At 34.9% G+C, this 13,157-nt stretch overlaps 1 protein-coding gene across 2 annotated transcripts; it reads left to right on the plus strand.

Moving 5' to 3' along the window:
* Positions 1–2,657: 2,657 nt before the first annotated feature.
* LOC133707371 (probable fatty acyl-CoA reductase 5) lies at positions 2,658–11,966 on the plus strand. Of its 2 annotated transcripts, XM_062132930.1 has the most exons (10): positions 2,658–2,772; positions 3,065–3,168; positions 3,262–3,464; positions 5,158–5,258; positions 7,352–7,547; positions 7,876–8,037; positions 8,259–8,340; positions 9,672–9,947; positions 11,349–11,476; positions 11,589–11,966. In XM_062132930.1, the coding sequence occupies exons 1-10, from the start codon at positions 2,694–2,696 to the stop codon at positions 11,767–11,769; spliced, it is 1,512 nt and encodes a 503-aa protein (XP_061988914.1). In that variant the 5' UTR covers positions 2,658–2,693; the 3' UTR covers positions 11,770–11,966. The 2 variants fall into 2 exon arrangements, with proteins under 2 accessions (XP_061988914.1, XP_061988915.1); XM_062132931.1 differs by lacking the exon at positions 11,349–11,476 and having other exon boundaries at positions 2,666–2,772; positions 11,589–11,715.
* Positions 11,967–13,157: the final 1,191 nt, after the last annotated feature.

Here is a 13,157-nt window from a genome sequence, read left to right on the forward strand (position 1 = left end):
TATCGAGGGCCACAGTAGTGACCGAGGGCCACAGCAGTGACCGAGGGTGGGTTATCGGAACCATGCCCTTGGCCGGGGTATGGTTACGATTCAGTTAGAGCTCTAGTCTGTCTGCCATTGTATGTCATGGTGGGTAACAAGCAGGTTACTTGCAACTCATGAATACACGTTTTTAAAAGAGAGTTTCAAGTGGTTTCTTTCTTTTATTGTCCGAGGAGGGACTTGAATTTCATATTAAATTGTGAGTTGAAAATAATATGATTTTGTCACTTTAGTGATGTATGTTACCCTTATGAGGTAAGGTTGTCGAGTTTTGAAAAAGAGTCATTGTGGGATCGTTTTAATGGAGTTGAAAGGGTGATTTCTGTTTTATTTAAATTGTTTGATTTTATTATTGATTTCGGTTTTATTTGAATGGCTTGATTTTAATGTAATCTCTTGAACTAAGTCATATGCAGGGATTACTGCCTTTTGAATTGTTTGTTTTAATGTAATTTCCTGAACTAAACTCTATGCAGGGATTACTATGATTTCTATTTGGATTGTGTGCCTCTCGGTGATCTCCTGAACTAATTTTCTATGCAGGGATTACCGGTTTTCATTTAGAATGATTTGATTTGTCACTGTAGTGACCTCTGTGTTCCTTAAAAAGAAAAGGATTCTGATGTTGGAATTAATCATTGTGTGATTTATTGTCCTTGAGTCGGAAGTGTGTTTTTGGTGTTATTTAGGTTTACTCACACGAGCTTGCAAAAGCTTACCGGGTTTGTTGTTTCAACCCGGTGCACTATTCCATAGTGTAGGGGTTATTGTGCAGGTTAGAATATCGAGTGATCGTTGTCGAAGCTGAGGAGTACGTTCGGTAGCGTGGACGTCGAAGGGTACTTTGGTTTTAGTCTTCCGCTATGTAGTGAGTGTGGTGGGTGCGTTTACTTATTGAATTGTTATTCAGTTTAATTTGTAAACTCTCGGTAATGTAATGTGTGACTCTAAAGAACGAGTCGGTATTGACATTGTGAGCTTAGTTTGTTTAGTTGCTTAATTTAAATGAAAAATTTTCTAAGTGTTTTGCTTGTACTTGTTAAGTTATCGCGTTTCGGATTTGAATTTTTGTATTCAAAATTCAGGGCGTGACATCTACACCTAATTTGACAATGATTTATGAGGTTACAACCCAATCACTTTTTCTTTTGCAATTTTACCCAATATACATCATCACTCATTCCTTACTGAATAGATTGTCCTTACTGGCATGGCAACAAAAAAGGTAACAGTGCCTGAATTCCCTTCTAAATTTACAGCAAAATCTCTAGGCTTTATTGAGACTCCAGGTGATATGTTGGTACCTAAGGAAGTGATGCAGCCTCTAGCATCTGCGCCCAAAGAAACAGCAACGGTGGAACAAGCTGCAGGTAAAAAGAATGGGGGGCAGAGATGTCGCAAGTGTTTTGTACTCGCAGAAACCTCCTAACCCTACCTCGAAGGGCAAGGAAAAAATGTAGTTTTTCTTTACATTAGCCTTTAACTATATCCTAGTTGTATCGTAGTCGATAGGCTTGCTTGAATAAGTGAGCAACGGTTGTTTAATGAATGTTCTAGTCCTATGCACCATCTTGATATCCCCACAACCTCTTGCCTATCTTTGAATGGTAGCGGAGGGGTATGTAATGGTCTTCTAGCTTGAATTAATGACAATCATTGATGAATTGATTTTAAAAAAAAATTAATACAATTTTCATTCATTCTTTGGTTTCCATTGTACCATTTAGTAGCTTATAGAAAGTCATAGGGAAAGAAATTAATATATATGCCTAAATTATATATCATTTAATTTGAAAGTATGTGATTTATGGCTTAATTCGTGCTTTGATTTCAAATTTTCATTGAGAAAAACTTTTATATATAGCACCATGATTTTTTTTTTTTTTTTAACTCTTAGCCCACCCCACTCGTACTTATGTCAGTGAGGAATTATAACTTACCAACATGTCACAGCTTACCGACCATAAACTGATACTAGTTTAGTTCATGTAGATCATAAACTGAAAAATGACACACCCTAGGGGTCGTCAAAAAGAGTTCTTAGTACACCCACCTTTTAGAGTTAGACACTTTTATTAAACAAAAAACCTAATACTCTGAACTCTGAAGTAGATTAAATGGTCATCAAAGATACTAGTTATCTTGCGACCTTTAAAATATAAAAAAATACTATGGGCCTTACCCAAACCAGCCAAACTCACATGGAAAACTCTAAATTCCTAAAGACCCAATCCTTGTCGGTTTGGAATGGCTACTTTTTCTAGTAGAGTCTTTAGAGGAATTGAACTGGCAAGGCTGAAATTAGGTAGTACGTACTATCGTTTTTCCTTCATCTGGCTGTACAAAATTTATTGTTTGTTTGGATGAGAAACAAGGTTGCAAACCTACAAACTAGACTCTAGGCCTCTAGCTAGAGTGATGCATTAAGAAGTGGACTCATCATACTTATCTGAAGTTAGGCCTAAATTAGATATTTAATAAAACTTGCAATCATTTTTCTTGTGCTAGCTAGTCGGTACATTGATATACAACAACTTTTATTTTGCCTTTATCCCAAAGGATTAGTATAAATACTACTCAAAATTTTAGCACAAGTAAACTCAAAACTGCCCTCATCTAGCTCTGTGAATATTCACTACTCTTTCTCTACAATGGAGTTGGATAGCATTCTAGGATATCTGGAGAGCAAGACCATCTTAGTTACTGGAGGCACTGGCTTACTAGGAATGGGTATACTAACATCTCTCTAGCGATATATTTTTTTTTCTACCAGTCTCAAAAGATTAAGTTGTTGTTTATTTTTTATTTTTTATTTTTTTTATCAAAAGGGTCTTGTTTGACTAATGAGTTTTGAGTCGTTTACTTTCACTTTGCTGATCGAAGAACAGTGCCTCACTCTCCATACAACTATACGAAATGATAGTTTTTCAGAATCTTATATAAACTTGAACTGTTAGGATATAAGTCAACAATTATTTATACCTTAAAGCTAATATTAAATTTAATTTGCAAATTCATGCAGTATTTGTGGAGAAGATACTAAGGGTTCAACCAAATATTGGAAAGCTCTACCTTCTTATAAGAGCTTCTGATGCCAACTCTGCCACACATCGCATGCGCAATGAGGTCTGAGAAAAACTCATACATAGGTTCCAAAAATATTAACACTTACATCCTCTTACTAATCTTTTTTTTTTTTTTTTGTTCTATTTTATTAAGATTATAGAGAAAGAGTTATTTAGGGTTCTTAGAGAAAAATGGGGCACAGATTTTGAATCCTTCATTTCAGAAAAAGTAGTTGCTATTCCGGGAGATGTAGCTTCTGCAGAAATAGGAGTGAAAGGATTTGAATTGAGGGAACGTATGTGCAATGAAATACAAATTATACTTCATTTTGCAGCTACCGTGGATTTTGATGGCAGGTAATCCATTATATATATAGGAATTTATACAAACATATGTATATTATTAATCAATGGTGTTTACCTTCATGTGATTAAAGAATTTGTGGTCATCCACTCTTAAATTTAATATTAAAGACATAGATTAAGATATTGTACTGTAGACATATTTATTTCATCTTGGCTCTTGTTATTAAATTCAAAAGGTGGGTAATCATAACTTTTTTTTATTTGATAACCGGGTGACCAAATTATATATATATACAAGAACATTCATATACCATTTTAAATGTCCAAAAAAAAAAAAATCTTACATACATATTGCAAGAAATATATACATATACATATATAATATGTAATATCTATAGTGCCCTTCTAGTGAGGAATCCTTTTTTTTTTGGCCATTTTAAGGGATTGCTCATTAGACCCACTTTTTGATCACATATTATATTTAAATCTTTACCGTTCTGTTTTTAGATATATATGAGTAGATCATCTCTGCAAATTTTCAGCCAAATTGATAATCATTAAGGCATTCATAACTGCGATTTATAATTATGAACACGACAGTTTATGTTGGACAGATTTGACTCATCCATTGATTTAATCTAGTTCAATACCTTAACAATCATTAACTTAGCTGAAAATTTGCAGAAATGATCTATACATTATAATCTAAAAAATGAACAGTTGAGATGCCGAAATACGATCCAAAAGTAGGTCCAAGAGATCCCTTAAAATGACCAAAAAAGGGATCTGTTAGTGAAAGGACCCTGGTAACATATATATATATATATATATATATAGACACACACACACACACACATATATATATATATACAGGCCCGATCTACAGCGGACATCCGCACTTCGCTAAAGTGCGGACATCGACTCTTCTGCAGCGTTTCAAGCGGCTCGGGGCTTGCCAGACGGAGGTCGGAGGCATCCCAGACCTTTCTGGGCAGCGATCGAGGTCGGAGGAGATCTAGGTTGCAAGTTCTGGGCAGCAACCTGACCTGCAGCGCTGCAACCTCGTCGCCGGCGACTCCACCGGACTGCAGACTGGTCCGTCCGACCTCTGGCCTCCGTCCGGCAACCGGCGCCGCGCCGTCGAGGCTTGAGCAGAGTTGCAGCGTGGACGTCCGCACTTTAGCAAAAGTGCGGACGTCCTCTCTCGATTGGCTCCGTATATATATATAGGATATTTCTCAGGTGCGGACGTCCGTACCGAAATTTAGGTACAGATTTCCTGTTTTCGACCACTTTCCGGCCACATTTTTACATCTTAACCGTTCAGTTTTTAGGTCCTAATGTATAGATCACCTCTGCAAAATTTCAGCCAATTTGGTGATCGTTAAGGGGTCCAAAATTGCAATTTACACGAACGGACCTAATCTGTAGAACTAGAACCGTTCGTATTTATAATGGTAAATTGCAGTTTTGGATGCCTTAACGATCACCAAATTGGCTGAAATTTTGCAGACGTGATCTATACATTATGACCTAAAAACTGAACGGTTAAGATGTGAAAATGTGGCCGGAAAGTGGGGGAAAAAGGGAAATCCGTACCGTCCGCACGGTACGGAGGTCCGCACCGTAGCCGGACTGTGTGTGTGTGTGTATATATATATATATATATATATATATATATGTTGTGTCTATGTATATACATAGTGTGTGTAATATGGATACATGTGTATATGTGTATGTGCAGGTATGATATTGCTTTGGATGTGAATACATTTGGGGTTCTGCATGTGTTGAGCTTTGCGAAGAAGTGTTTGAAACTAGAAATGCTTGTTCACATATCAACTGGTTAGTATTTGTTCTGGTCACTTTGCACCCCCGAACCAAGAAATGTCATTTATAAATGGATTGTTGATTATCATATATTTAGAATAGGTTAGCGTACGTATCAGGCGCATATTAGAAAGAAAAGAAAACAAGTCACTCTGATATTAACATGGATCGTTGATTATCATTTTGAATAATCAACACCGTGAACGTTGTTCAAATCTCATTGATATGATGAGAAATGGAATGAGTTGGGATTTAAAAAAAAATGACAAAACATAGTATAGTTCATGCTAGCTACCTCTCCACACTCTCCATTTTGTGCTACAATTAGATGTCCATTCCTTATATATATATATATATAGAGAGAGAGAGAGAGGTATAGGCCCTTTTTCTTGTTGCATGCTTGGGATTTGACTCCTCCATGGCCTTCGATCAATTTTAATTTATTTTGTTAGTATAGGTTTTGAGTCCTCCCCCGCCTCCCTCTTTTCTGTTTTGTACTGTTTCCCTTCTAACATATTTTGGACGAGCGGGGTGAATTTTCAAGTGTAATAGTCCCCTCTCAGTTAAGGGAATGATAGATGTTTCCCTTTAACTATTACTATAGAACTAAACTGTTACTATAGAACTAATATCGCATAATTACTTCTCCATTAAAGGCTTCCATACTTTTTAAAAGTATGGATGCTCTCACGTACCAAATAAGGCCGATTGACTATTCAAACAATTCATTTTAGACAATTTCCAACAGTTTCTCTATAATTTTTTTTTCTTTCCCTCTCTAGTTAAGAGAAAAGTAGGCATTTTTGGTTTCAACAATCTCCCTATACCAATTCCTATTATAGTAAAAGTGAAGATAAATAAAATAAAAGTACCTATAATACATAATACTTTATCAATATAAGAAAAATTATAGGTTTGATTTGTCTGATCCATCTTTCTGTTAGTCCAATTATGTATTATTAATCTTGATCGATTGTATTAGGAATGATCAAATTAACATTCGACTCCTAGGGTTTGAGAGTAGAGGTGGTGGCGGACCCTTGGGATTCTCCTCCACCCAGTAGAAGCGTCGTCTAGCCCTGTGCTATGGAGGACGAGAACAGGGTTCCTATTAGGAGCTTCGTTCTTGTAATCGGTTTTCGTGGAGGAGAAAAACGATCTTGTTTTCTTCCTTGTATCGGATGTGGTGGCTAGCGTGGACATCTGATATCATAGAGCCTTGCGGAGCTACTGACTACCCTTCCTAACGTCGTAGAAGCTCATGTGCAAGTTTTGACTTCCCTCTGATCTCGCTTGATAGATGAGGCGTAGAGTTCGGGCCGGGTTTGCTTTACCGTATTGGGCGGTGGCAATCCTTGTGAAGTGATTTGAGTGTAGCTTGCCCCCAAGCCATTTCTAAGGCAGTTCTAATCCTTGTAGCTCACTATGGCCGAGGGAAGAGGTTGTCCACCAGAGGTGGTTGGCCGGAGGTTCTTTGGAGGAAGGTCGGCGGATTGGTTTGACGGTTCTCTGGTTTGGAAGTAGCTCCTTTAGTGGGTCGGCTCTCGCTGAGCCTTGGTTGCAGGGATGGAGATTGGTGGGTTTGGGCTTTCGGGCTAGCCTGATTATCTTTCTCTCTAAGACTTGAGTTTGGTTTGGACTGTCCCCTTTAGGAGGGTGTAGCACATTCTGATCTTGGATGCGCTTATGTTGGTCTTCCCTTATTTGTTCATGCTGGTGTACAATAATATGTTTTTAGGGGCCTAAATTTTTCTCAAATTTGGGAGGATAAGTCTTGTTTATAGGATAGGGTTTATCTTTAATTTGATGTTTTTGTTCTTTCTTTTTGAATTATTTAGTCCTTCGAAAAAGTGAGCATGTCATTTGTATTGAGTACCCTTGGTTTGGTGGGTTCTAGTTTGGTCAGTTTTGAGCTTCGACACTATAAAGAATCCAACTAGGTTGTTAGGACATTCTAACTTGACTTAGTATGGTCATATGATTTTTCAATCAATGAAATCTTGTCATTCCTCTAAAGGAAAAAAAAATATCCATCAAGTGTATTATTATTTTATCTCTTGTACATCCTTCTTGAATTTGTTGACTTATGATGCGTACATGTATTCTAGCTTATGTGGGCGTCGGAAGGATTGGGCTTATACTGGAGGACTCCTCTCCAATGGATGAGTTGAGAAAGGAAATCACTAAATCTGACTTGAAAGTACTGGAAAGGAACATGGTGGTGGAAAAATTAAATGAACTAAAAGCACAAAATGCTTCAGAAAAAGTTATTACGAATAAGATGAAGGACTTGGGCTTTGCAAGGTTTTTGAGCATTGACTTAACTCTGCTTTATGATGTTTCTAAGAGTTTTAATCTTGGGTCTTTTCCTTTTTACTCAAAAGTTATCATGGAAAATCAAATATCTTCATTTGAATCTTGGTGCATGTTTATGGAAATGTTACACACGTGCACACATATATATTGAATATAAATTACATATAATTAGTTCCTCTTAATTATGTTTGTTACTCAGGTTTGTGCTCACTAGTCTGCATGATTAATAAAATATTGTCGTTTTTCTCTCAAAAAAAAAAAATGTTTGAAGAGTATATTGTGTTTTTCTCCTAATTATACTCACATGGTTAATTAGGTCAAAGTTGTATGGTTGGCCAAGTACTTATTTGTTTACAAAAGCGATGGCAGAAGTGTATCTTGAACAATCAAAAGGTAATTTACCCATTACCATCATACGCACAGCTACAGTTACGAGCACTTACAAGGAACCATTTCCAGGTTGGCTTCAAGGTTACAGGTAATAATTATGAATAAAGGTGTGCTTTAACATTTTTCCTTGATAATTTATTATGATTCATGACCCAAAACGAGGTGACCAATCAGATTCTTTGTCTATTAATCAACCCTTTAAACTACATGTAGTTTTCAACTAATATATCTAATACTAGACGAATATAAGACATATATCTAATGGTGTACCAATCTAAAATTCACATTGGTCGAGTTTGATGGTTACAGAACCGTTGATAGCCTAATTGGTACTTTTTGGAAGGGGGCACTGACATGTTTGCCTATGGATCCTACAGCTGTATTGGATTTGGTGAGTTAACCATTTTGGATCAGTTGTTTTTTTTTTTCAATGAGAATTTTGGATCTATTGTTGATGATGCAGTACAATACAATTCCTATACTAAATATAGCACGTTTTTCTATACTTCATTTCAGCTATATATATATGAGGTAGTTGAGACTTAAATAAGATAATCTAAAATTAATAAGAGAAGAAGAAAAAAATTTAAACAATAATATTTGCATCATTGTTCACATCATATGATTTGTGGTAGAAAAAAATGCGGTAGGTTTAACATTGTGATTTGCATCATTCGGCTATATATGTGAGTTAGTTGAGACTTAAATAAGATAATTTAAAATTAATAAAAGAAGAAGAAGAAAAATATAAACAATAATACTTGCATCATTGTTCACTTTATATCTAGATAAAGGTGTATATATATTATTTTAAATCTTCTTTTAAGATCTACATCTCACATGAAAAGTTCTATAATATTAATTTATACCACATTATCTTCCTTTTTTTTTTTTAATGCCCTACCCACCTTTTGATGTTAATGTGATTGAATCTGTATCCTCCACTGTCATATGAATTAAATGTGGTAGAAGAAAATGCGGATACGTTTAGCATTGTTATATTATTTAATATTTATTTTTAAAATCTAAAAAAAAAATCTAACATCAGAAGTTCTATAATATTTTTTCTTTGAGGAAAATTTTCTATATTATTAATTCATACCACATTACTTTTTAACCATTTTTTAATACTTGACCCGCTCATCTATCTTTTTTTTTTTTTTTTGAATAAGGCCCGGTGCGGCTGCCCTCAAGCCTTAATTAATGAAACTACAGAATACATGGCGGGGGACATAGTGCCTAAACCTCATATTACAATAAGCATAATGAGAACTTCCTGAAATAATAATAAGAGTCTCAACTAAAACAATGTATTCTAACAAATGATTTAAACTAGTGATTTAATGCTACAACTCACTAAACATATTTTGAATACCAACTTACATAGGAGATCAATAAAATAATTTATAATGTGGCAGATGTCAGTCATAAATTAGAAGATTTACGTCATAAATTATAACGTGGTTTAATAAAAGAGTCATGTCATTTGCCAAATATGTTATAACAGGTAAGTGATAAGTATTATGGTAAATGTTAAAAAAAAAATATTATGGTAAATTAGAAGATTCATTAATGATAAATGAAAAGTCGGATATGCCCACTCTGTTAGTGATAAAAGTAATACGAAATAATTTATCAGAATTGGATTTCATTAATGTTACGGTGGAAATTGTTTTGTGAAACACATTAAATGTAATATTAATAGTTGGATCACATATGCAGATTCCAGTTGATATGGTGGCCAATTCAATAATTACGGCGATGGTAGTGAATGCCAACAAATATCTTGAAAATCCTGGAATGATTTATCATGTGGGAACGTCCTTGAGAAATCCAATTAAAATGTCTGAGTGGACAAATTTTATGTTCCAATACTGCACCAAAAATCCATGGCTTTATAAGGATGGAATCCCGATCAAGGTTGAGAAGTTGAAAATGTTCACAACTATGGCTGCATTTCGCTCGTACATGCAAATCCGCTACATGTTACCATTGGAGGTATTATTTTTTTTTTTTGCCCTTTCATGTTTTCTAATGACACTTCCTGATGACAAATTGATAACGCCAATATATCATTTTCATGACGCGCGTTTTGAAATATAGAGGAGCGCTGTAAAGCTAACCGGCTTTTAGACCAAGTTTTCGGTTACATATCGGCATCTCTACCGTTAAGTTTTTTGGCTCCTATGAGTAGATCACTTAAGAAAATTTTAAGCCAAATTGATGATCATTTGGGTATTCATAATCGTGATTTACTAATTATGAACACGAACTGTTCGGGTTAAACACATTCGGTTCGTCCATTGAATTGATCTAGTTCGGTACCCAAACGATCATCAATTTGGCTGAAAATTTTCAGAAGTGATTTACTCATTAGGACCTAAAAACTGAACAGTGGAGATGCCGATATGTGACCGAAACGTTGGTCTAAAAGCGGGTTAGCTCGAAAGCGCTTATCTTGAAAAATATATATATGAGTGTTATCAAAACAAACGTTTCACAAAAAGAACTCTTAAACTCGTACGAGAACTAACATATATGATACATCAGTGTGTGCACTTCATGCTTTTAGACATTGAATCTAGAGATTTGAGAAGCAAGTGAAAAATCTATTGATAGGAAATAACGGTTTATGATTGGGACAAAAAATGGAAGCCTTCATAAAATGGAAGGAAGTAAACATTAAGGTGGCGTTCGGTAATGTTTTCAAGTCATCTTTTTCATTTTATAAAATGAAAATGGCTTGAAAATGCGTTTGTCGGTCTGTTTTCAAAAATACAGAAAATAAAAATTGAAAATGATTTTTTATTTTACTCGTAAAACAGGAAAACGACAAATAGACGTTTTTACCTTTTCATTCTCATATTTTAGAAAACACGGAGATATATGTATACATTTTCATTGTTTTTTGTATTTTCATACGGTAGTACCGGACTCATTTTTGAAAATTGTTTTCGGAATAAACTACCGGACACATTTTCGGATCTCAAAAATCCAATCTTGTTTTCTCGTTTTCATTTTCAAAATCGGTTTTTGAAAAATCATTTTTCAAAACGTTACCGGACAGGCCCTAATATTTCCATCTCCCCTACTTTCTTTTTCTTTCTTTTTTTGGGACAAAAATCTCCCCCATTATCTAAAAGCATTTCTACTACTCCTCAAATATCATTCATACAATGCTAGCATACTGAAGGGATACAGAAACTACTAAATTATAATAGTGATACTTTTCTCCGCAATTCATGTGTGACAAAAGTTTTCAAGTTCAACGTACTTCTTTATCTTTATGATTAAAACAAATACAAAACATAGTTGTTTCTGTTATTTTGTATAAGTTGTTTCATTTCTGTGACGTAAACTAATTATTGATGATATGTTCATGTTCTTTCTTTCTTGAAGGTATTAAAGTTCTTGAATAAAGAATTTGATCAATATTTTCAAGAATTATATGCCAACTATAACCGAAAAATCACATTTGCGATGCGGTTGGCTGAGATATACCGACCATTTACGCTATATAAGGGCATGTACGTATGCTTAATCTATGCATTTAATTGATGATTAAAGATAAGGTAAGCTGTGTTATTTCTTATAAATCGTACATGCAATAGGCATTGATGTTCAGAGTTGTACGTGCAGCTTTGACGACACCAATTTGGAGAAGTTGCGAAGGATAGCAACAGAAAATTACAGAGACGCTGAAATTTTTAATTTTGATCCAAGATGCATTGATTGGGAAGACTACTTGATGCGTACTCACATCCCTGGCCTTCGGAAACATGTTATGATCAAACATAGCCAGAGCCAGAGCCGACTTTGAATGGTGGTGCCACCTCTACGTACTATGTCACTATGTTATGAAATAATTTGAAATAATGATTAGTCAAAAGTACTATATATGTTATGCATTTGAAATAAATGTCTACTCAGAAGTATTGTATTTGTTACTTGATCAAGAGATCAATACATATAGTCAAGGATACGTGCTCCTATTGTATCACATGCGCTTTAGTTAAGAAAGGAATAATCATATTTGCGATGAGAGCATGTGGAATGGCTTCTTATTTTTATCACATTTATTATGAAAAAAACGAAAGTTTTTATTAGAACTTCCAAATTTTCTCTCAATAGCTCTTATATTCTTTACACCACTCTTATTAAAAAAAAAGAACAATTTCAAGGTTTGTGAGAGACAAATACATCTTAACCACATGTATTAAATTTAAAAGCTAAAATTATAACAACTTAAAACTGTGTATCTGTTTTCAACCATCAGATTTACTTTTTTCCTCTAAGTCTTTCAAAAATTGTCCCACAAGTGAGCAGGTCTCCTCTTTAGGTGAATTTACTGACAATAACTCCAAAAATTACTTTCTCTTTACAAATATTTTTTTGTACCTTCATGACTTTTGATTTTTGATGCAAAACTATTAGTTGTCCTGCAAACCCAGTTCAAAATGTTCCTAATGCAAAATTCTTGAGGTCAAATTTTTTTTCAACACATGCAAACTTCTTCATACATGTCAGTCTTTTATTTATTTATTTATTTTATTTTAATTTTTTTTATGTGGCTATGGCATATAAGCCAAAACCCTAAGCTGCATTTTCTCTCGTTGCCCTATCGCCGTCCGGTAAAAGTGAGCATTTATCATATGAAGCATAAAATTGAAGAAGTCATCCAGAACCAAAAAATTGACGATTAATTTAACTCAAATCTCCAGAAAGTTCTATCTTCTCACAATGAAGAATCATATTGCATCATAAATATACCGCTTTTAAGTGAAAGAAAAGAAACAATATATCAACTAAGAGGGCTTGACCCACCATATATGGTTGAGTTGGTAAGAGCCTCCAGGTGTGGAACTCTCACATGCGGGTTCGAATCCCGTCGTCGTTGATTTGAGTTAAATTTCAATATATCCTTGGTGGTTAGGGGAGAAGGAAGCGTTATGACATGAATCCCGGCACAGATTAGTCTCTTGGCCCAAAAAGCCTTTGAGTATACCGTGTGATCTCGATAAAAATAAAAAAATAATGATCACGACTCGACCCCAAATTTCCCCCCACCCCCAATTTGTTCCTTTTCACTTTTGACCATGATCTCTCCAAAAATTCAATTCCATCTAGGGGTGAGCAAAATAGCCAGAAAGCCTGAAAAATCGAGCTGAACTAATCGTTTCTGTCTAATTTAATTGATTCGGGTTTTAT

The sequence above is a fragment of the Rosa rugosa genome, chromosome 4, assembly GCF_958449725.1.
Source record: "Rosa rugosa chromosome 4, drRosRugo1.1, whole genome shotgun sequence".
In the NCBI taxonomy this organism is placed as follows: domain Eukaryota; kingdom Viridiplantae; phylum Streptophyta; class Magnoliopsida; order Rosales; family Rosaceae; genus Rosa; species Rosa rugosa.

Coding starts and splice junctions, on each gene's coding strand:
- LOC133707371 (XM_062132930.1), top strand. CDS start 2,694: ATGGAGTTGGATAGCATTCTAGGATATCTGGAGAGCAAGACCATCTTA. Junction 3,169..3,261: donor CACATCGCATGCGCAATGAG/GTCTGAGAAAAA, acceptor TATTTTATTAAG/ATTATAGAGAAAGAGTTATT. Junction 9,948..11,348: donor GCTACATGTTACCATTGGAG/GTATTATTTTTT, acceptor TCTTTCTTGAAG/GTATTAAAGTTCTTGAATAA.